The sequence below is a fragment of the Cygnus olor genome, chromosome 1 (genome assembly GCF_009769625.2).
Source record: "Cygnus olor isolate bCygOlo1 chromosome 1, bCygOlo1.pri.v2, whole genome shotgun sequence".
Lineage (NCBI taxonomy): Eukaryota > Metazoa > Chordata > Aves > Anseriformes > Anatidae > Cygnus > Cygnus olor.
The window spans coordinates 186,007,258-186,031,750 of NC_049169.1; the positions used below are offsets into that span (position 1 = coordinate 186,007,258).

The 24,493-nt window shown below is 36.7% G+C and overlaps 1 protein-coding gene across 1 annotated transcript in view; it reads right to left on the bottom strand.

Moving 5' to 3' along the window:
* FRY (FRY microtubule binding protein) overlaps nt 1–24,493 on the bottom strand; it is a 190,133-nt gene that overhangs the window by 25,213 nt on the left and 140,427 nt on the right. The window contains 15 exon segments of the mRNA XM_040543874.1: nt 756–917; nt 1,446–1,646; nt 7,293–7,463; nt 8,485–8,559; nt 9,360–9,521; nt 10,674–10,853; nt 11,573–11,713; nt 14,930–15,100; nt 15,215–15,312; nt 17,062–17,663; nt 19,143–19,237; nt 20,158–20,345; nt 21,243–21,364; nt 21,991–22,189; nt 24,108–24,293. Of these exon segments, the coding sequence (XP_040399808.1) occupies nt 756–917; nt 1,446–1,646; nt 7,293–7,463; nt 8,485–8,559; nt 9,360–9,521; nt 10,674–10,853; nt 11,573–11,713; nt 14,930–15,100; nt 15,215–15,312; nt 17,062–17,663; nt 19,143–19,237; nt 20,158–20,345; nt 21,243–21,364; nt 21,991–22,189; nt 24,108–24,293 (2,753 nt within the window).

The following is a 24,493-nucleotide window of genomic DNA, read 5'->3' on the forward strand; positions in this document are numbered from 1 at the left end:
ACTGTTAAGGCAGAAGTGTCATAAAGCCACAATAAAAAACCCTCAGATTATATTTCTGGAAAGAAAGTGTTCACCTAATCTCCCCAAACCAGAAGTATTATCAAACACAAAATTAAAGAAACTACCCTCACACTGACAACCATTTACCAACCTTACATTATGTTCGTCTTCTGATACATTTGTCTGAAACAAACTGTGATGAACATCGTTGTTTTATCCTTGCAAATCCTGCTGCCTCCTTCCATCCAAGATGGCTTAATATTGTGGTCATGAATTTAAAATTTCTGAATGTCTGCCAAAAGGCAAGAACTGAATCGAATGCACACAACTGTACAATAGGTTCCCACATACAAAAAAATCTCAGTGAATACATGCATACACCCACCCCACGAGTTGGCATATTGTTCTGTTAAATCAGCATGAAGAACAAAAAAGTATTCCTTTAGAGTTGTAACGTGTACCCAGTTCATGAATTTGTCTTCTAATGAGCTAGTAGCATCTTAGTGTATATATAGTACAATGTCCTCAAGAAACAATAAATAAAAACTTTTAATAAAGAAAGCATAAGTAGAACAGAAAGGGTATGAATGTTCAGGAGCATATGAATATACTGTATTACGCCATTATGTACAGGAAGTCAGAATATACTTGCTTTCACAGATCAAACCTTTCATGAAAGTCTAAGTAAAACAAACTTGTTAACATGTTACATGAAATTCACTGTAGTTGGAAAAAGAAAGTAAAATTTTATTCACCTTGGATCCTTCAGACACTTGGAGATTATTCATATCAGGCAAAGACCCATCAAAGCTAGACGTTCCTATATTAAAATGATGAGGGTCTGCTGAAGTTGTGTCACATGATGTAGAAAGTGAGTCAATGTGGTTTGTATCCTCAGATGGGGAAAGCGTTATAATCTGTGCAAAATACATCAAAAGAACAAAAGAACTGAGTATACAGCTACCTTACCTTTTGCATGTTTTTAGGAGCATGCAAAATAAGCATTATATTAAAGGGCAGTGATGGTGGCTCTATTAGTTTGTACATGTAGACATAGTATAACCCTTTCAATACTTCTATCACAGAAATTGTATACAAGCATTCCAGAAGTTAACAATGAAAACCTGACCCAATTTACAAAACAGAAGTCTTGTTCTATTTCTTTAAGTATTCAATGTTACATATATTTACTACTTGCCACTTACGCTATTTGTGAAAGAAAAGGGTAGCTAACCAGGTATGATGCTTCCTGTGTTTTGAATTTTGCATTAAAATTCTTGCATACAGTTTCAAATAAGGGAAAAGCAAACAGCGAGAAAAGACCGCATTGAATGCCATCCCCCAGTGTCAGCTGATTAGATTGCACCTGGACAAGAGGAAACTAAAAGCGCAGCTTATTTAAAACACAGCCCAATCTATTGTTAAATTGCAGGTTTGCAACTCACTAGGTCTGAGTTCTCCAAGATTTGGCTGGTGGTCAGGTCCTCCTCCTCCGATGACTCATCCGAGTCCTCACGGTTCATTTTGTTCAGGCTGGGCGTGCTCCCTGAGAGCTGGCTCTCCTCCAGCAGCTGCATGTCACACTTGTCCAGGCTATCCAGAGATCGTCTCCGAACTCCCCAGTTGAAGTTGTCCATGCTCTCACCCTGAAATTGGACGTAGGGTCAGCTTCCTTGATTTGAAACTCATCGTATACAAGGAATTAATCATTAGATCAAAGTTAGGTCAGGAAATATTTTTTATGTAAAAATATAATACCAATTTGATATAGACATTATTTTGTTAAGCCATAATGTAAAAGGAGCATTTAAAATTGTCCAGCGCTTCACCTGCAGGTAAGAGCAGAAGCATGGAAATGACAGTTAAATGAAGAGTCATTCTTTTCAGTATTAGATGTGTTTCATGCATTTGCCGATTTCAGAATTCTTTTTTTGTAAGTCCACGTATACACACATCTCAATACCAGTAGAGCAATGATAGCAATTTTAAGGTCTTTTTCCCATGATGTTTAAAAATATTAGGAGCACAGGTCATAGCAATGTTTCAGCTGTGAAACATACGTTAAAGATTTTTAATTCTTTCTTTATGTACATTACCATAGCGATGAGTTAAGGTAGATTTGAACGCACCCTTCATTTAGCACACAAAATGTAATAGCTGAAGCAGCACTCCTTTTAACTTTTATTCAAGCCTATGTGGTTTATTTTTATAATTTGAGTTACTTGAAACTATACTTTGAGAAGTATAGTACTGAGTAAGATTTCACTTTTTAAAGAGGATACAGTCGAATGAACCAGACATTTTAGGTTAACTTTCAATTTGGATTTTCACATACAGTTGCATAAAGCTGAATGCATTAAGCAAATAGCATAACTTTGTTAGGCTGGTGAACTGATACAAAGATCCTTTAATTTCTTTCATGTATAAAGATGACAAATAGTTTTCCACCATTTTTCCATTTGCTTATGTATTTTTTCAGCAGACTGTGCTTGGTTTCACTAGTTGTGCTAATTCTCTTGCTCAAGTCTGGCCAGGTTCCTCTCCAGCAATGCAAGAGCATTTGCAACCACTCCTGCTATGGACCATGGAACCCAAATGAGCCTTACAAAGCAAGGGAAGGTCTACCCAGAAGCTTTCAGCAGCACCTTTGAGCCCTTTCTCTAGGTGAAAACCCTCAACATTACAACAACATGGTAAAAAAAATTGATGAAAGAAAGAAACATTTCTTAAAGTTTAAAGATGACTTCTTAAAACAAGACTGTAAGCAGCAGCATTCTTAAACAAGCAAACCAACTGCTCAAAATTCAAGTTGGCAGTGATCTTTTAAATATGAAACTGCTGCATTTGAGAAAAATATGGTTCTGCCTAAAAAATCACAAATGTTAACCAACACTGATTATAGAAAGAGCATATCTTGGGCTCATGCAGATTAAAATTATGTACAATCATAGAAAGAGTCTCAGTTCAGTAATGTACTTCAGCAGATTTCTAATTTTAAACACTTGAGTAATCCCTATTCAGGACTCAGACATTTACTGAGTGGGTGCCTCAAACTGCTTAATGTGCAGTTATTTCAACAGCAGTCTTGCCTCCTAAACAATCAAACAATTTGCACAAATAGATCATATTTTGCACCATTGCCCTTTAACGCAATGGATTTTGGAAAATGATTGGAGATAGTTCATTTTTATGACACTGCTCACCTTTCATGAACAAGTATTAGGAAAAAAGAAAGATGTATTTTTAGGAAAAAAAAAACAAGCCAGGAATGTAAGAACTGTAATCCACAAGAACATGTAGAATTAAGGAAGACACTATATTTAAGAACAAATAAAAATTATTTTGTTTCATCCTGGGACTGGGATCATGTAGTGGTTTTGTGCAGGAAAGGATGAGAAAATATTTAAGATTTAAGAAATTAGGTCTCTAACTCAGAAAAACGAACGCGCAGTTTCCAGCTGCTTATTTTAACAAATTCTAAGGCAATCCATCCTCCCCCATGAAGGCTGGAGGATACATGCAGCAATGGGACATCCTCCACAAAAATGTCAGTTACTGAACTAAAAAATAACAAAACAAAGTAAGCAAGCAAGCAAAGATGACCATTATGACCACGATCCTCATGGTGCCTAGGGCAGCTATCAGTGAATTTTGCAGCCCCTGTCTATGGGCCTATTTCTTGTGGTTTTCTTCTGCAATGTGTTAAAGAAGGAAGCCAGCAAAAAGAACAGAAATGAAAAGCAACACTTCTAGGGCATGCTATTAGAAGGGGGAAGTGAATTAAAAGTGAGAGAGGAGGGTGAGAGATGAAATAACCCACAGTATTTGGGTTAGCATAACCTTTCGACAGGGACACCCAGAATCATACTGCATTTAAACAAGAGGTCAACACGTATACTGAGGTGGAGTTGGTCTGAAGCAATATTTCCTTCACAGTCAACAAGCAGGAGGGAAGATGTATTTGAGAGACTGCTCATTTTATCTACAGTAGGAGCAAAGATATCACCTGTCTGAAAAGCCACCAGGAACAAACATTGATTCCAGAGAAAAGAGTCACATAAACGTGCCTTGCAGCTATTACATAGGACTTTCCACAATCGCTGCCCTCTGGTAAAGGCGCAGACTGGCCATTGCAGCTGCTTTAAACATTACCACAACGCAGGGGAAAGGGAGGCACAGAAAGGTCAGAAAAAAGGGAGTAACTCAATGTGGGAGACAGCAGCGTATCACCTTCATAAAGCTGGTAAGAACCACACTTCTTTCAGACGAGTTTTTACCTTACTGTATTGACACGGTATGCAAAGTTACAGGAGTCACAAAAACATTGTAGGGTATAGGCAAACGTATTGTGGAACTAAATGGTATGGTAGCACTTCCATATGTTTGTATCTTTTAGAGCACAGGCATTTTGAGACAAAGACATTTCTGTGTTCTTTTGTTTTGTTTCCATAGTAACTAATATATACAAACATATATACAAAATACTGTTAATATATATTTTTTAAAATCACTTCTACAATTCATTCCAATTCTGTGTCATTGCAGTACCCTCTATACATGGATAAACTGCAAGTTTGATTCCCAAACTCACAAACACTGTTGTGCCTTTTCAGATTTCTCCATAGGGTAAATGATTCCGGAAAGGGTGCTGGGAGTATACAGCTGAATTAAATTAAGCTGTATGAATTAATTAATTTATTCAATTCATTTAAGGCTTTAAATTAATTTATCCAACTCATTTAAGGCACTTTAGTCAAAACAACAACTAAACTTTCTGAAGAGGTCTTAGGTATCAGCTTTAGCAAGATGCTAAAAGGAGTCAATGGACTACAAATGAAAAGCTGGGAATTACATATTATTTGTCCATAGGAACAAATGGCATAAACTTTACTATGTTTTAAATAATTAAGTTCTTTTGTTTTTACACAGTTTTTATGCAGAGATGAAATAGCCCAATTTTGAAATGGTGATACTAGAATTAAGATATTTCAAAGTTTGTCAAGACCATTGAAAATGTCAAAACCAAACATCATAATGAATCAGAATGTCATTTAAAATTTATTTTTTAGAAAAAGAACTAAAAAATATTTCTAATACAAGACAGAAATATGAAGCACTGTCAGAAGTGCAAGCACACAACTACCCCCCCACCCACACGCTGAAGAGGGGGAGGGCAACAAAAAAACTGAGGTTATTTTATAATACAAGTTTGCAAGAAGACATAAAATATACTAGCACATCTGAGTTCAAGTAGCATTCTTACCTGAAGTTCCTGGGTAGCAGATATAACAGATAGAAAAACAAATAGAAAGAATCTATGTAAAATTACTGTATTAAAGACATCATAGACAAACATTTACCTACAGTTATAACTAATGTTATCACAAAAATTTCAACTCTTCAGCCTATCTTTTAAATTTGAAAATGTTCATTACTCATCTTCACATCTCTATGAAGTTTCAAAAAAGTATATTTTTTGATCTGGGGACGATAAAAGCATCACTGACCTGCTTAAATCATTTTTTTTTGAAAGTCTATTTGTGTTCTTGCTAGTTTAAGTTTTCCAACATTGTTTTACTCATGTTTATGAATATATCAAATTCAGACCTGATTTCAATTGAGTCATTAGACATATAGCTTCTTCTTCCAGGTTTGAATTTGGCTGAAGTATCTATTTCACTAAAATAGTAGTAAATCAGGTAGGACAAGACCTTGGAATGCAAGGTTTCAGATCCATGGCAATTTCAGAGCTACATTATGTAAAAAATGATATCTTTAGTTATACTTCACATAAAACTTGAGCAGTTTAGTATCTCTTTCACAACCAACTTAAGACAATCAATATATTGATTAATTCAGGCCTCAGTCTTGAAGTTATCCTCAAATCTTTGCAGGATCACAGTCCATGAGGGTGAAATCTTTTGGATAGGAATTGTTCTGCACAATTATATGTAATACGTATATGCTTTTAACTGCTGAAGAGAAAGAAGAAATTCCTAAATATCACTCACTGGACAAACAATTATTCTATGATAATTAGCCCCAATTCCTTTAAATATTTTGAAAGTATTTGAGACAGAAACAATTGCAGCCAGTACATTTCTTTGACAAAGCAACCTGGCATTAATGTTCTGTTATTTGTCGTCGTTTGCAAAATAAAGCTCCTTCATAATGTATTTTCAACCACTGACGTCACCTGCTTTTTTATTTTATTTTGAGCAAAGCAATGGACAACTGTGAGCCTAAATAACTGTACTTTGACAGGAGATTCCTGACTTGGATAATAAGGGCTCCTGTGACAATCTCCTTCCTTCATTCATCCTTTCTCTTCATTGGTAAAAAAAGTTAAATTTAGATGTACTTGAGTTCACAGGTAAGGGGACAGTTTACCTTAAATATTACTACTGTAATTCTACTAGGGGATAAACTGATTATTTCTTCCTGTACACATGTTCTGATCAGGGTTAAGAGCAATGCCTGGGAGAATCCACTGAAAAAACTTAGTCCAGTTTATGATAAGAGTACTGATTAAACCGTCAGATTTGATGAGCATTTGCACTCATCAAAAGAGCTAACAATTTCTGAACATTTAAATAGCAACAAAATTGTTAGACTTGTTTGGCACCCAAACAGAAAGTGCTCCAAATTTGAAACAAGCAAAGTTAAAGAGTGCAGCCCCCCCAAATTCTAGCATTTCTTCAACTTTTCCTTCATCAGTTTCAGCTAAAGATGAGCTGACCTGTCAAGACTTGATCTGGGCCCCCAGGGTTCTGCTCCTGCATGAAATCATGAAATCACTGACACCTAAGCAGAGAAGTTACCTCTCTCCAAGCATTAGTGATTTCATCAGCATTTCTAAGAGTAACAACAGCCTGAAGGCCTGAATTCATATTTTGTAGGTTACTCACAAACCAACAGATTTGGAACAAATTACCTTTTTTTTTTTTAATCTGCAAATATATTTTTATTAATAATTTAGACATTTAAAAATTGTATTTAAAATAAATTCACTTGAGAGTGAAGTCACTTAAAAGGTATTAGAACAGAGGCTTTATCTTCCAGTAACAGTTTCGCAGTGTTTCCTAAAGTTGATTCAGAAAGGAAGGGTGTGGTAGCCTGTTACTGTTATGCTACTGAAGTAAACACTAAGTGAACATTATAAATAATCTCAACTCAAAGTAAAGTTTATAGTTAAACAGTTAGTTTTCTGTTATAAGAAGAGTACAGTCTGTAGTACAAAGAATAGCAAACTGTTTTAATAAAAGAGCTGTTTCAGAGAAAATATACTGTACCTCCCCATCTTCCAGCTCAACATCTAGGAAGTCAAAGTCCCTAAAGACTCTGAATTGTTGTTCACTGTTTGAATCATCCATGTTCTCCTGCTCCCTTGCTCCGTCTTCTGAGGACACCAAGCTTGTCTGGTGCTCAATCAGATCCAAGTCACCACAGGAAGAAAAAATCACCTACAATTCAAAGGAATTCTCTTGTAACAAGCTGTTCGCTCCGGTTGTTTCTTCCTAAAAGCTGTAATTGGTTATTCGGAAGACTGTATTTCCAGTACACACCTAATTCCTTCACTGAGTATTTTTAGAACACTCTTTATTATTTATGTTGGACAGGTGCCTTCAGATTAAACTTGTACAAAGAAACAACTTCATACTGCAGGAACGCGTCCAAGAATATTACAGCTACCTCCTAATGGCTGCAGATGGATATTGCCTGGATGTTTGTATACATTTACAAGAACAAAATTCAGAGGATTTTGCAAAGCAAATACTGTCAAAGGGATGAGATAAGTTCATCAAAAAGCTTCTAGTTAAAAACGATGTTCAAAAATATGTCAAGATTAGAAAACACAACATGCTATAATTTTTCCTTTCTTACTAAAAATAATTATATGTGCAATTTAGTTGTGAAGATGCAATGGCCTCCATCTTGCACCATAGTACAAATGATATATAAATAATATTCAAAATAATTCAGAAATTTTCATTTCTCTGTAGAGAATATTTAATAATTATTTCTAGAACTTCCTACTTTGGATGATCTATTGCTTATTTCCTAGCACCAGACAATATTATTTTTTAAAGAGTACAGTTACAACTAGTATCAAATAGAAAAATCAGATCCCACCTCAGTTTTAATTCTGTAATTTAATTTTGTACTCTATAAAGGCTTTAGATTGGTAATACTACAGATCATTACTCTCTACCCGCTGAGCTGTCATACATAAAGCCCATAACATCACATCTGACACAGAAAAAAAGAATGTAGCTCTGTAAGTAAATAATCTTTAAGCGGGAGGGCCATTTACCCACCGGTCTATATGGTGAGAAATGCAGCATAGACCAGGGTAAATTAGAATGACTGTAATGTGACATTAAATTACACAAATCGGGTCAACAACACTGGGAAATAGAGTTCTTTACATTTAAAGTTTTGGGCACAATGAAATACAGGAAGGGTCAATACAAGGCTACTTACTGAAGGGTTTTTACTCAGCCCAACTTCCTGACCACACAGAGAAAGGACATGTACCAGCTTTTCCTTTGTCCTTTTCTAGAAAACAAGATGTTTCTCAAGTTAGCATTGTTTTTAAAGCACTCATTCTCCTGGTGGCTACAAACGTATATTAACAATTTTTAATTAGAAGGAACCAGCCAAAGAATTAGTCATTCAGTCTTCACAGGGTTGTTTTCAAAGCAACTGTGCATACAAGTAAAAATAAAAATAGCAGTTAATTATTTTGGTGCTCATTATTTTAAAATTAGCCTATTAATTCTATTGAGCATAATAAGAAAACATTAGATCCTGTGGATCACTTCAAAAGGACAGCTCAGAACCTTAAAATTAAGCATATACATAATTATGTTTGCAGAATTGGAGGCTGAGTCACTCCTGTATAATCTGCTACATATATATATAAAAAAAAAGAAAATAAATACAGTTATTCTTCATGGTTTTATTTTAACTGGCAGCTAATGAAAAATCAATAATGTAATCAAACATCTCTTTTAGGATAACTGTTCCAAGGAATTCTTTTTATCTATTTCCCAAGAAAACAACAGTTAGAAAAATGCATTTGCTGTCTATCTGCTCTCCTTGTTAACACCTGGACTCACTTGTTAGTTTTAGCTAAATGTGACACTGAGGTCTTAGATGCATTTCCTACAGGTTGAAAGAAGGCTGTATTAGAAAACAAACACAGCAGTCCATTTCTGAATCTAAGAGAAAGATAATTCAGCACACACAATCAGATGCTCGTGCTGCCACTCCACAGCCAGTCTGGAGCCCAGTGTGCAGTAATTCAATTGCTCCAAGTGCAACTTGTAAATAGTGTGCTACTTTAAAGAGTTTACCTGAGAGTACTGTGGTCTCTTCCAGCTCACAGGAACAAGGACATTGGAGTTAGATCCTGATGAGGTTGAAGAAGTGCTTCGGGTGACAGCCATTGCCCTAGGTTTACCATCTCGTCCAGAAGAACTTTGCAGCTCATCATACCGCCTCCCAATAATTGGAGTCTTAAATAGAGAGTAATTATTTACTAACACAATGCTCCTGGGTGAACTTACAATGAGGCCTGCTACTTAAGTTGCAGGAAAAGATTACTATGAAGATCACAAGCATGGGAGAAACAAGGGATTCACAAATTTCATATCAATTTGTATGTACGTGACTTTCCACTGTGAAATTGCAGTGGCTATTACCATACCTACTAGCGAGTGATTCTGTTCCCTAATAGCTAACATTCAAAACAACTGACAAAATAGTTCATAACACAGGAAGTAGCCAAAAACACACACAACGCCAACAACAAAACCAGAAAGCAGAAAGCTTATGAAATTTATTTCAAATCTAGATTTCTTGCCCCCCACCCCCCCTTTTCTTCCCCCATGTTTCTACATAGAATCATTGAGGTTGGAAAAGACGTGTACAATCGCCTGGTCCAACTGCCCCCCTACCACCAATATCACCGACTAAACCATTTCCCTAGGTCACCACGTCCAACCTTTCCTTAAACACCCCCAGGGACTGTGACACCACCGTACATTAAACAACAAGAAAAAGCCCTTTGTAACAATACGAGATGCCTTTTTATGTTCCTATTTCCTTTTAACCCAAAATCTCACTATTATCTCTATAAATTCCATAATACTGTGAGCAATCATGCAGGTACATAACTACAGAGCGAGTTGCCCACTAAAGTCAACAGGACCATTCAGTTCTATAAAGTTAAAAGGTGTATAGGATTTGCAGGATAAACACTGCTGTAAAAGAGTTCAGTCAGAAGCCAGGCAGTACTGCCTTAAAGGACAGTGAACATTGGCATCCAAGTATAAAATGCTTGGGGGAGATATATTATACACATAGTGTATTTACATATTACAGTTGGTGTAACTGCAACATAGCTTTTCTAGCAGGGACTTTTAAACACAACCAAAAATTCCTTAAAAAAAAAAAAAATAATAATCCAATGCAAATACAGAAAAAACCCTCCAGTGACTAAATATATCATTATATATGTCAGCGTGGACTGAGAATTTAAGAGATTTTCCATTTTATAGCTTTCCTTTCTTTCACAAGTTTTCTACTTTCTTAAGAAGCTACAACACGTTTTAAGAATTATCAAATGACAGAAGTAAGGTTTTAAGTAGCAGAATTACAAATAGTACCTCTGAAATATCAAAATGAAACTCTAAAGTCTTCCCCGGTAGCTCCTTGGAAGCACTGTTCCACACCCGATGTATTTCCATTTTTGAAAGATCACTGTGTTGATATGATGGTAAAACTAAACTGGCAGAACGAGAAACTACCAACTTCAGGATATTCAAGGCTTCTCTCCAGTGAATGCTCTAGAAATAATTATGTTTAATTAGCAAATTAAAGATTTACACATTCAAAATTATTTACACTTTACAGACATTTTTTTGATACGTAATAAAAATGTGGAATGGGAACAATACTATTCTTTCTCTCTCTTAGCCAGTGCCAAGGTATATACTTCCAGAATAATTTCAACAGGAGGGACCAAACCCCTTGCCTGAGGTTAGGGGACTAGCCTGCAAAGCAGGAGACCTGCCAATTTGGCAGACAAAGGATTTAAAATTTCCCACCTGAATGCCTTGATCATTGGGAATATAGGGGCCATTTCAGATTCCCCATCTGTTTAACAGAAAAACTGACTTGACACAGGCACTTTATCGCTGCGAATTCCTAGTAGAGATGTGTATTTACCACTTGCCAAGAGTTTGGTGCAGAAGTCTCTGAAGGTAAGTGCTTATACTCACTTACCTCTGAAGGTAAGTGCCTCATACTAATAATTAAAAAGTGGTCTGCTTGGTATTAAGCTTGCTTCTTGAATCAGTATAGCCACAGCCTAACCCTTACTACACAATGAACACAGCTGAGCATCTTATCTGGAGACACAGAGCCTATTAGGCAGTAGGATGTTTATAAATTAGATATCATGGTGGATAGTCTCAGTCCTCCCTGCTAACCTAGTCCTAAATTCTTACAAAGAAAACAACTTATTAAATATTAAATTTTAAAATAAAGAAGATATGGTATTTACCTGTACATATTTTTCAATAGTTTTTAGCACTTCCACATTAAACTGTTTCACAGGGATAGCTGACAGGTCCATATAACTGAGAAGACTGTAGATCATCTGCAAGAGGGACTGCTGCATGCTGGGAAGGCCCTTTTCTAGCAGCTGTTAAAAAGAAAGGTGGATATAATGAAATTTTGAGGCATTTCTCCTTAAGGAAAAAGCTACTAGTCTTATGAATACCATTTGTATGATTTATCTCTCTTCACCCACTGATTTTGCAATAGCATTTTATAATCATTTTACAAGCAATAATGATAAAAGTGTGAAATAAAAGTAGAGCTTTAAATTGGGAGCCAAATGCCAGTCTGTTTTGATAATGAAACATACATTTTTATATATGCCCGCCCTAACTTATCCAGAAAACAGATTCAGCAGTTAAGTAAACCGGCAGGTAAGACTTACACTGTGACTGGGAAAACACACCCAATAAAAACAGGGGAGTATTTTTTTATTTCTACCTTTGCTGAAAGTCATGGAAAAAAAAGAAAACAAGTGAAGAAACAAAACTGCTACTATTCAGACATCAATATATATTCATCCAAATATACTTCGCTGCCAGTGCTCACTGGCTGTAACTGCCAAACATTTTCTGTTAAGGAGGAGATGGAGTCCCTGGGTTCTTTTACTGTAGATGCTAATACAAGGAATGGCTTGATCTAAATCCCGGAATTTTGGAACACCTGAATGTATATCCTGGACTACTACAATGTACCTTGGAAATGCAACTGTGCTCTAGCAGATACACGACAGTAATTCAGGAGGCATACAGACAGACATGCTATGTTTGCACATGTTTGAATTAGCTGAAAATTTCCTGGAAAGTAGCAAGTTCTTTCATTGGTGACAGGTACTGTCCCTCCCCACGAGTTTCAGAGGCAGTCAAATGTTATTGCTGGAGTTTACCAGAAGCTCCAAGATTAGAATCTATCTTTCCATGCAGGTGAACAAAACATTCTTCTACCACTGGTTACTACAAGTATGAAGATCTAGAAAAAATTACTTCTAAAAAAAAAAAAAGTACGGTGTCTTGTGTCATTAATCCTCCATTAGAGAAAAATGTCAGCTGTTACCCAAGTGGACACTAACAATTTACTAGATGCCCTCAGTGGCCCAAATGACAAGGCTTCTCTTTTTATTGAATGATAATGCTTCGTGCCAGCTGAAATGAACTGCTCAGGTCGGGCAGACAATGTAATCCCACTAAGTATCTTCTGATTTCTTTAATTGGTAAAAAGGAGCAGGAATTAGTGATTCATAGAACAAAGTACACAAACTTCGCTATTAGCACAACAGACAGAACTCACTATTATTTCCCTATTCCTCTGGAAAAAGACAGCAAGACATTTTAAATTAAATGTATTATATGGCAAGCAGCTCCAGTCCATGGATACTTTTACTGAGAGATAAATGTGCTTAGCAATTGTTCTTTGAAGCAGAATTATAGTCTTTTTCTTGTGTTCCATTACAATCTTGAGTCTGTCCTTGTAAATAACTTTGTATTACCCAGCACATCAGCTGGTATAGCATTTAAGTGTAGGAAGAAGGACAAGAAGAAACTTGCTGGATGAGAGGAAGAAATTCTGTGTTCTCTGATAGAGGCTGTTGTATCATATAATCACTTTTGTAAAAGGAAAAGGAGTTCCTGGGAAATAGTGGGATTTTTGTCTCTACTGCTATTTAGAAAGCTGTCCTAGGAACTTTATCTCTGAAAGCTTCTAATTTCCATTCCAGTTTGTATAGATTTATGTCAATAGAATCCTTTGGCTTAAACAGGTCTTGCCCCTTAAACTTTAAACATTTGTGGACTTTGACAGTTTTCATTTTCTCTAATTAGTGTATGTGTCTCTTGATAGTCCAAGTGTATATTTGAATACATCATGAATTTCTCATGAGAAGGAGCATTGCAATATAATGAAGAAACCACAACTTTAAAATGCATTTAGAACAATAAGAATTCTTTTGCTACCAGAAGTAACAAAACCAGCAGCACGATGAAGTTTAGATAACACATCACTCGGATCACGGAGTTTGAGTACAAAGACCTTCCACTGCATTTAGAAAATGAAATCATAACTACTCTCAGCCTTTGACTTGGGTTCACACAAACTGTTTTGAAAAATTGTGGATTCCTCTCTTGAGTATGGTAACTATCCAGGGCTTTTCTGGGTCTAGGGTTCCACAGTCTGTTAGCTAAGTTTGTCCCTTTCCTGAAGCAGCAGTTAACTCAGAACTTAAGTTGCCTGGGCTGTCTGCTGCTCATCAAAAGAGTTGCCTCCTTTGCACTTCCAAATCTGGTAGCCGTTCAGGAAAACCCTTTTCATGGCCACAGCCAGCCAAACAAGATGGTTTCTTGTCCCTTGCTCCTCCACCAGACTGGCAGCTACCCTACACCCATACAAATACTCCCCAGACGTGACTCAGCACAGCTGCAGTCAATGTAAATACAGAGGAAGGAAGTTATGCCTACTGTGCTGTCATCCTGTGATGATGGTGTTATGTGAGGAATGTGCCTTAATTATGGTCAAAAACCTGCCTGACGTGCTGTTTGTATAGTAGCCTTGTGGCAACCTGCAACAAGGGGAAAGTGCAAACAAAGATTCTCTGTACACGTGCGCCCATTTTGACGGGAGCAAGATCACGTTCAATGGCCTTTTCAGAGGTGTCAAGAACTGTGCACACAGCACTGCAAGGAAAGCAGAGGGGCAGATGCTTTCCTAAGGCTGGGAAAGCAAAGGAGAAAGATTTTAACCCTCAATTTTTACAGCATTTTAAAATTAGAAATACAAGTTTGCCTATGAATAAAATGCTTGATTCCAGAGGAATCAGAGTTGTCCTGTTTGAAGAGCTAATAGTTCTTCAGAGTCTCTGAGCTTGAAAACAGACAGGAAAACCTCAAGGTCCTGTTCTGGTGTCTTACAGAACAGTCATGGCTTTCACCATCAGTCAAGATCTGACATGACTGTTACTTAGAGCCCCCACGTGCAAACATGGTGAGGAATTGTGGCTTGTGGCAGCAGGGCCAAGCTTACTCTGAAGTCTGAATGCGGATGCTCAGCCTGGCCTCTCAGGCTCTGAAAATGTGTGGATAGTCAGTATCAGAGATGCCTGCAGAGTTTTCTTAGATCCTTTGGCAGTGAGCCTGGCTATTAGAAGCACTACTTTCTTACAGCAATTCTGTTTCTTTCTGCTAAATTCTGTTCTTTACTTTTCATTAAAAATAACAGCTACACAGAGCTCCCTGTAATGTCCAACACTTCATCTCTTTGGGTCATTAGACAACAAAAGAGTTAAAACAGCAAAAATTCTTTGAAAACTTACCTCAGCCAAATACGTAACCATACTCAAAGTAATATCAGCAAATGCTTCATGAAGGTAACGGCAGACCACATTTACCCAGGTAGCACAGTCCCTTGTATAGCTGTGTGTTTTATAAAGGGTCATGACATGTGCAAGATTTGATAGCTTGGGGTTCTTTTCCTCCAAACAAACCTAATTAAATATAAATGTCAACACATGTTAAGAACAAAACAATTGCATGTTAAGAACAAAACAACTGCATTTTAAAGGTCTGTGGATGTACAAAACAGTAAATAATTTTGATACCTGTGCAATCCTTTCAGCTACATCTTTACAAAACTGGTTTGGGCTGTCAAAATGTTGAATTAAATGGGGCAGAAGACACAAAACATTCAGTGGAAACCCTAGAACAGGAAAATAAAGAACAAAATGGATATTCCCGATGTTAACAGCCCCAGAGATCTTTGATGGGTAAGAAAAGATGGTATTTTATGGGAGATCACAGTTTCAATATTACATTACACATAGACTCAAACTCTGTCAAATTGTTCACACCACTGGCCACACCACATCCTTCATAAAAGGGGCCTTAATTTGAAAATCCAATCTATCAGTTAGGTACCAGTACTGTCATAAAACATGATCCCATTTCTACAAATAACACCACAGAAACAGGTATTTATTTACAGAGTAAAATATCTCACAGAAGTATATGCTTTATTCTTACTAGAGAGTATTTTTATCTTTTCCAGTTAATGGGCTTACTGACAGTTTTAACTGGTGGCATTTTGATTACTGCTGCTAAAACACATAAAGAAATTCAGAGAGTATTGTTAAACAAACAACAGTTTTGGTCAGGCTGACACACACAGCTTCCATTGTTTCACACTGTTGCAGTTAGTAATAATATTGAATCAAAATTCTGATATAAGTAGTCAGATGAAACTTCTCAAATGGGTGCTTTTGAAGCTAGGAAATGGCTCCTGCACCAAGTGCCAGCCCCTGTCATCAGTGTAAAGGCTCCGATGAGCTGGGATTCAGATCTTCTGCACCAACTTACAGCTGGCTCAAGTCGATGAACTACAGGCAGTGGCTGTTATGAGGAGCTGTAACAAAAGCTGCTCCAGTTCAGGTGGGAGCTGAGAGCTTAGAAATCAAGTAATGGTAACCAGACATAATCAGTTTTTTGGAAATAATCTGAACATACAAAAATAATATTCTAACCATTCATGTCATTTGGTTTCACGTAATTAAGTAAGTGGCCTAAGTTAGGAACAAAACTTCCTTAGGCTTCCTCTATACTTGGGAAAAAGAAGAAGATACCTCCAGATGGTACCTTCACAGTCCATGTGTGAATTGCCCAGCCAAAGTCTGGAACATATGCACCACATGGGTGCTTAAAGAAGAACAGGCTGTTCATTGCATTTGTCTCCTTACTCTGTGTCTAAGCTTGTTATGACTTAGTTGTGAGGCCTGCAGAATTGTCTTAACATCTGTGTTTCTGTCAGAAAGAAGAATAAAAATCTGGAATAGTACAGAAACTCTCTTCAAGAAATATAATTACGAAGTGGTCAAAAGCTCAACTAAATAATTTAAAATTTCAGAATGTTACCTTACTTCCTTAAAACCTAGGCCTCTCTCCTCCTCACTCATTACTGTGCTATTGTAGTTACTCTAAAAAGCATACAGGAATTTTCAATACATACACTTCTAAGAAAAATCCCATGAAGCTCTAATTAAAAATCCCATGAAAATCCCATGAAGCTAACTTAAAATCAAATAATCTGCAATTCTGAAAATAATTCAATAGAAAAAGTGGCCAAAATAGGTTATAAAAACTGTCAGTATCTCTTTACACATAGTTATTTTATCAGAACTCAGAAACTGTATATGCTGCTGAGCCCTAAAGGTGAAATGTTGAATAATAGATCACCGCTCTCCTCCTAAACTTTTTGTGCAATAGATTCACTTTCCAGAAACATGTTATGTTGCTATGAAATTTTAAAAAGCAAACTAAATCCAAAGCAAGACTAGATTATTATATATTAAAAGACAAAGTGCCATTTTTGGTTTTATGCAAGTAGCCTAAAGAGGTCTGTCATCAAACGTCAAAGCAATAGAAACTGAAAAAATGAAAAGTATACTGGTTTTACCTATAGCTTGAGAGGAATCCACCATGGATATTCGAGACACTGGTGTCAGCAAACTGAAGAGCTGTAGCGTGAGATCAGTGGTGGTTAGGGAGGTGAATCCTTTCAGAAGTAGCTGCTGAAGTCCTGAGAAGTCTGCCCACTTCAACTGCCCCTGCAGCTTCTCTAACTTCTCCCGGTTTTCAGCTTTATCTAGTGGCAAATGAGCCAGAAGTTTATTCAGTAACCTCAATGCCATCAGATACTCAAACTCAAAATCAGATTCCATCAAAGCCACAGCAACCCAGAAGATGGTGGCCAGTAGGTTGGTTGGATTGTTAATATGGGATGGATCAGTGAGACTGTCCTTTAAAGAAGATGAACTTCTGGTTTTAGAGGAGAGGCCTTGTTGTGTGCATGCCTGGATTCTGTCTAGCGTTGCACTGCGGGGTGGATCTGAGCATTTGTCCACATCTCCAAACTTTTTGGGTACAGAGAAGCTCCTCTGGTGCCGGCTTCGTTCAGCAGTGGCTGTGTTACCGCTTGCAGGATTTACGTTCAGCTGTCCCGTGCTCTTCCGGTTTGCCGTCAGCTTGGTGCTTGATGTTAAATCTGGTGAAGATGAACTGAACCCAAAACATAGAGCATATATTGTAATGTCTGAATTCACTGCTTGAAACTTGTACGTATTGGATGCAAGTCAGGTACTTATCAAAATGTAAATATTTAAACAGGAAAAGTAAAACATCAAACTGTCTAATGCCTCCTGTCGTTTTTATTCCAGAAGTGCCCACAGACATGACTGAAGTGAGGTTCCTGTGGTGCTGCACCAAACCATAGCAGGATAGCCTACAGTCTCGGTAGGTATGAATGACAAGGGGATAGGAGAGACAGAGCTGTGAAGTGACTTGTGGAAGTGCCGGTATGAAATGGCAGTGTTGTACTTAAAAATGCCCTCATCAATGGAGAAACCTGAACAGCATGTAGATAAAATGTACAATGGTTTATGGACCTATGTGAAGAACTGTGGGAATTAAAAACAGTGTACCTTAAGCAGAATGACAAATAAGCTACATTACCTTCAAGAGACCTGTCCTGTGGTTGCCTACACTTCCTTTGCTAGTAGAGGTCCTTCAGAAACCTTGTCGTCATTGCATTCCCCTGCCTGAATACTAGTATCTCTTTAAGATAGTTTATAGAAAGCAGAGGATTTTCAATTCTAGTGATTTATGCCTCATGGGGTAGTCTAGACAATCGCTAACAATTATCTGTACAGACGAACCATCTGTGTTGATACATAAAAGGGAAATTTGGGCTGGAGAACAGCTAATTCCTGACTCTCTGTCCCTATTCCCAACTCATAATACTGTAGGTCCGTACTGTTTATAATTTTTGAGGAGGATTTTATGGAATCAGTAGTGCTAAGGTAAAGAATATTGGTTTTTATCCTGTGTGTAAAGCTTGGTAGCTTACAGTAACTTTTCTAAACACATTCCCCATTATGTTCTTGCTATTAGGAGTTGGATAGACATTCAATTTCCTCTCAGTAGTGTCAACAGCTGTGTTATGGAAGGAGTCTGAAATTTCCTGTCATGTGTAATGGTCTACTTTAAGGCCAAGGGTCTCATAAAGATGGTCTAGGCCTCTGGTAAAATCCGTAAGTTATCTACATATGGGAAAAAAATCACTCTAGTGTTACTGACAACAACCCATGATCATTTACTTGTTGAGGAGTACTTCATTTGAGAACACAAGGATGTATGAAATCTGTATTCTAAAACACCATTTTTTGTAGATATGTTTTCAAGGATACAGTACAAAAACACAAAGTATGAAAAAGACAGTATTTTTCAAAGATATTTAAATAAATTATATCCAAGCGGTAACATGGCAGAATTTACAACGCATTGGAAGGTTCCATTAGTTATATCGACATTATTTCAACTATTACAAAATTTGGCAGACATATGCTCTTAGTCTAGTTCTATGTAGGTTACAAATGATCCCAATCATATCAAATCATTTTATGCTGTCAGATTACAGAACGGCACTTAGTATTATGAAAATTTGAAAAAAATGATATAGTAAGGGGAACAGGCTCTTACCGAGATAACACCGTCAAAAGATCACTGTTCTTCAAACAATCAGACAGATTATCCACTGCAGCTTCCAAAGTAAGTAGTGCTTCCATTACATACCCCTGCCAATGCATGAGGTTAGCCATTTCAACAAAGATACTCAAAATAGTGAATATTCAAAAATATACAGTTCATAAAAGAAACAAAGTCATCTGCTGAAAATAATTTCTCCTGAAACTAGAACAACATTCACACTAGTGCCATTATCCTGAACATTAGAAGTCACTACAAGTGTTTTATTTTCTGCCTCTGAATGATCTATGAAGGCATGCAAGAAGAGCACGTCTCATCAGGGGACTGATAATGGCATACAGAACCTCTGACTTGCAGGTCACTGATTTAAATTCTGCACAAGCTATTGTGACAGAATATTACTGTCATCTCGTGGCAGTTTCATTACCTAGTTAAAATATGGAAGTGATGTCAGTCTATTTCTTATTAAGAGCTAGTAGTTCTCTTTATTTAAGCCGTGAATCTCTTAATAGGCTCTGAACGGTTTGTTCAGCTAAAGTGAATGAAAATCTCAGTTCACTGAGAGAGGACTAGGTCAAGTTAAGTTAGTGTAAGTTTTGTATTGTTATGGATGGTGTGGATTTCTTTATTCTAAAATATGTAATCATTTGAGAAATGAGGTGGTATCTACCCCACGTTGTTAGATTACATTAGCAGATAGGATGATGGGCTTCTTAAACACAAATTAATGATATGAAAAGGGAAAAAATGATCATAATGAAGATATAATTTTCAGTAACAATTACTAGAGGTCTTCTAGGTGTTCTCTATAGTGCTATCTAAGATTTGAACAGCCTGAGAAAGGCTTTGATAAGGTACATACAGGTTCGGTGAATTCAGAGGTACCCTTTTTTAAGGCCACATTCTACCTTGCATCACTTGACTCCAGAACTCCTTGTTAAAACCATAGTTTTAAATTAAATATACCTTAAATCAACAGTACTACGAAGCATTATGTACACATATATACCTGAATCTCATCTCCATGCTCTCCAATAACTTCCACCAATCTTGACAGGAGGTCAGACAATGCATGTGCAGAAAGGGGCTGCTTTAGGGCCCTGAATATCTGGAAAGAGCGACCTGCATAGTGTCTTGAAGAGCTTGAAAGAGCTGTTTGTAAAGCAACTTCACTCAGATGCTGCTCCAAATGAAAACCTAAGCAAAAGAACAGTATGTCATTCTTTTTTTTTTTATTTTTTATTATTATAGACCTTACTGTGGATCATGTACAGACTGAACCAACACAATGGGGAGGGCATGCACTGTAGTGCATCTTGCAAACCCTGTAAGAAATGGGGATGCAGAAAAGTCTTGTTTGGGAAGAGTTTCCCAATTTCTACATTTATTTCACACAGAATGTAAGAAAATAAACTTTGCAAAACCAAAATTCTGAGTCTGGAAAGGTCTGTTTTGTTCAGCAAAAAATTAAATTCTTCATCTGATTTCAAGTTTTTTACAATTCTTGGACAAATTTTGAAGTCACACACTATTCTTACTGGTGGCAATGCAATAACTTCTAAACACTCCCAGACCTAAAGCCAAGCTGAATTAGAAGTCTTCCTAGTAGCTTCAGTAGTCTTTGGATAAGATCTTAAATATAAATACTGATTCTCCAGTCTTCTTTGATCTTGGAAGATTGTTAATTAGAGTCTGTGTCAGTATTCAAAACATGTTTGGTACATCTCCTATGTTCTAAAAGCATAATAAATTAAAACTAAAATTTAATTGCCAGAAGCAATTAACAAAAGTACATTTACTTAGTAACTGCAATTTATTTCACCAACAGGCCATAGAGGAGTTTTTAACTGCTAAACAATCAATCAAAAAGCTTTCCAACAACAACTTTGAAGGAATGCCTGATTTTACATTCAGCTGTAGTCCAATCTAACATGATTTTTTTAAAGCAATTATTTCATATGTCATTCAACCTTCTTAAGACATACAATACACTGTGTTTCTGCATAAGCAGATCTACTAAATCAGAGTGATAAACATTCAGTGTGACCTTGAAAGAATATTCTTTTGTTATTGAAGCAAAAAAAAAATTACTACCTGACTTGGAATCTTTAAATACAGATACAACATGACGCAGAAAATTAGTAAGCTGCTCAGCGCTCTTGGTGTTCTGATTTTTAGGTGTGATATCTTCATGGCACCACAGTGGACCAAATGCCCTTAAAGAAATACATAACAAAGTACAAAATTGCTTTATCTGAAATAAATGTAATCAGTTAAAACATGCAAACTGTAAATGCAATTACATATTTCCAGGGCCACAGCCTGGAAAACATGCAACCAAACAGAGTTTTATGAGCAAGATAAAGCAAATAAGTATTCCTATGCTGTATTTTACAAAACCTCTCACTTAAATTGCACATTATGCCATTTAGAGAGCAGCAAAAACAAATCCCTGGTTTTAAATTTGATATTGTGTCTAGGATCTGCCAGCTGTAGTCAGTAGTTAATATTAGTTTCACCATGGCCTTTCACTATGCCCTGTGTACCTCCTGTCTACTTGTATGATAATAAAACTCTTTTTCTATTAGCTTACTGTTGAACATAATACTATCAGTCAATTAAACATTTCATTGCTATCAGGCAAGATTTTTCCTCATGTTCCTGATACTGTAATGCCTTTAAATTCCTACCTACTACTATAGGTATCAACAAAAGAGGAATGGGAGTCTGTAATTACTATAAAATCTCTGTCATTTTCCTTTGAGTCTTTTAAGATAATTGAAGAGAAGTCATGACACCATGCATTTCGAGTACAAACGTAACCTCTACTTGTCTCCATTACCTGGTTGTCAGAAACTCAATTAACTTGTTTGCTTTCTCATCTGTTTCAGCAGCGGTATCCATGTCCTCAACCTCTTGTGTAATCTGTGGGAGATTTCCACTGCTGCCTCCCAGACTGATACTGGAGGAGGTGGAGCTGGAGCTCAGGCCGGAGTCTGGCACCGGAGATGACTGGTATTCCCGCAGAAAGTCAAAGCCACCTGCCAGCAGAAAAGGAGGAGATAAAGACGGAATGTGCTGATGGGCCAGTGTTAGAGATGAGTATGTCCACCAGGAAGCTCTCTTCAAAGAGTCAGCAGCAGAAACTTTCTACGGGGAACCACAGGAGAAACCTGCAGAATGCAACAGCCCTCAAACACCAACAGGAGTGAAAATGGTAATGTTTTTAAACGTGCAGAATGCAATGTGAAATGAAGAACATCATAGTCAAGATAAATTTTTTTTTTTGGCTAGTGGGACACAGAAAAGCCCTCTGTAAGATGGACTTTTTGGGACAAAGATGCTGTCCTTAATTTTACAAATGCAATGGAAACCAAGACACAACGCTTAAGGCCTCTGTTCAACACCTTTAACTGTAAACACTGAGCTGCTCTTATTAAATATTTTCATCATTAAGGTTAAACAACTGAGTAAGAGTTCTGCTGGATCAAAAATTTGCCATGCAACTTCAGAGCTGGATTTAGATACTAAGACCTGTTTTCTTAAGGTTAGATTGCTAGTCATCTTAGGCCGTATGTACAGAAAAATTGGCCTTGTAAGAAGACAGGGAGCAGAAGGGGTTATTTGTTGCAGGTTAGGAGTCAGTCTCCTAATTTCGTTGCCTGGCAGTATGTGGAATGAACCTGAGCTGAAGTATTTTATTTAGGATTCTTCGCTATAGCTATTCACTCACACTTTGACTCTTTAAATTAGCTGATCAAAAAAGAATCCAAATACAACGTGTTGACATCTTTTTGAACTCAAGAGGCCAAGACACAGAGTACCAATTATGCTTTCAGAGATAGGAATAAAAAGAGTGTTTCATTTTGGCAGAAAAGCAGTAATATCTTATTACTGAATTTTATTCTGTATTAAATAATTCATGGACATGTGTTGGAAAAGAGATGTACACAAGTCAGAAGGGAAATTCATGTGTGAGGTAATTTTGCAGACTTTATTCAGACTGAAATCTAAAAAGGCCAAATTAATTTATTAATTTTAAATATGTATACTGAATTCTCTTTTCTCATTATTTTAAAACCAAATTTTTGTAACCCATAAAAGAATAATAATGATATCAATATTCTATATGAATCCAAACTATTTATTACTTTTGGCTGTATTCCTAAAGAATGATGAAAATGCCACTAACTTGATAATCTTTGTTTTTCATTTGTCACTGTGCAGTAAAGTTCCTCACCCTCTCCCAGACAACTAAGCCTACCTCCATAACTCTACACTGGTCCTGTGATTCCTTCAAATCTCAACAGTAAACTTGCTTTTAATAACACTATATGGCAACAGTAAATCTAGCTGGCTGCTTTCAAGTAACTGCTCCCAACTAATCCCTTAAAACCAGGTAAATTGCTAGAAGTTAACAGAACATCCATCTCAGCAGAGATCTGAAGTAAGCCTCATAAAGCAGAAACAGATTTCAGGACAGAAAATAAGTGCATCTGTGGTATAAAGGAGGATATAAAACATGTAAAATTTAATGTAGGAATATAACATCTGAGCTGCATATTCCTGCTGCTCTTCCAGTATTGGAATTATTTATTCTTTTTTTTTTTTTTTTTTTTTTTTGAAGGTTGAGGACTGATTGCCCTCATTTAAAGCAGTCCTCACTCCCTGTGGAGGAAGTTAGGAAGTTAATAGCCATATTGATGTTTAAAATTCTACATTATATATCTTGCCTGACAGCAGATAGCTTTCTCATTGTCAGAAGTTATCTAATAATTATTTGGGTGCACCTCTAGGATAGTTTTCATGGAATTAATATTTATAGTAACTCTTTGGATTTGCCACTTTACGACTTTAATTTATCAAAACAGTTAATATTTTAGGAAAGTAACCTTGACATTCTACTTTGAAAAAGCTCTCAGTACAATGCAATGTTCTCTTCTTCTTGTGCTTTATTACCTGTATAAAGATATTCAGGTAAGTATGCTGGTTGTACTGTCAGAGTCTTGATCTCATTCATCTCTCTGGTCTGAAGAAGCACTGATGCAATGGCTTGATAGTTGCTATTGCAAGATAATGCAATCAGAAGGTGAAGCAGTAACTTTTTACTGTGTTCAAAGACCTCAGGGCGGTAATGGTCAAGACCTAAAAGAAAAGGTTACAGCAATCTCTGAATATGAAGCAATAATAAACAAGTTCACATTCCAGAGATAGCAAAAATTCCAAGGCAGTTCATGGCAACAGTGCAAACAAACAAAAGATGCAGTATTTCTGGACACAGTTACTAGTGTTTTTACTTCAAATGCTTGTGTATATTTAGTTTCCAGGCTGAGGTCCCACACAGG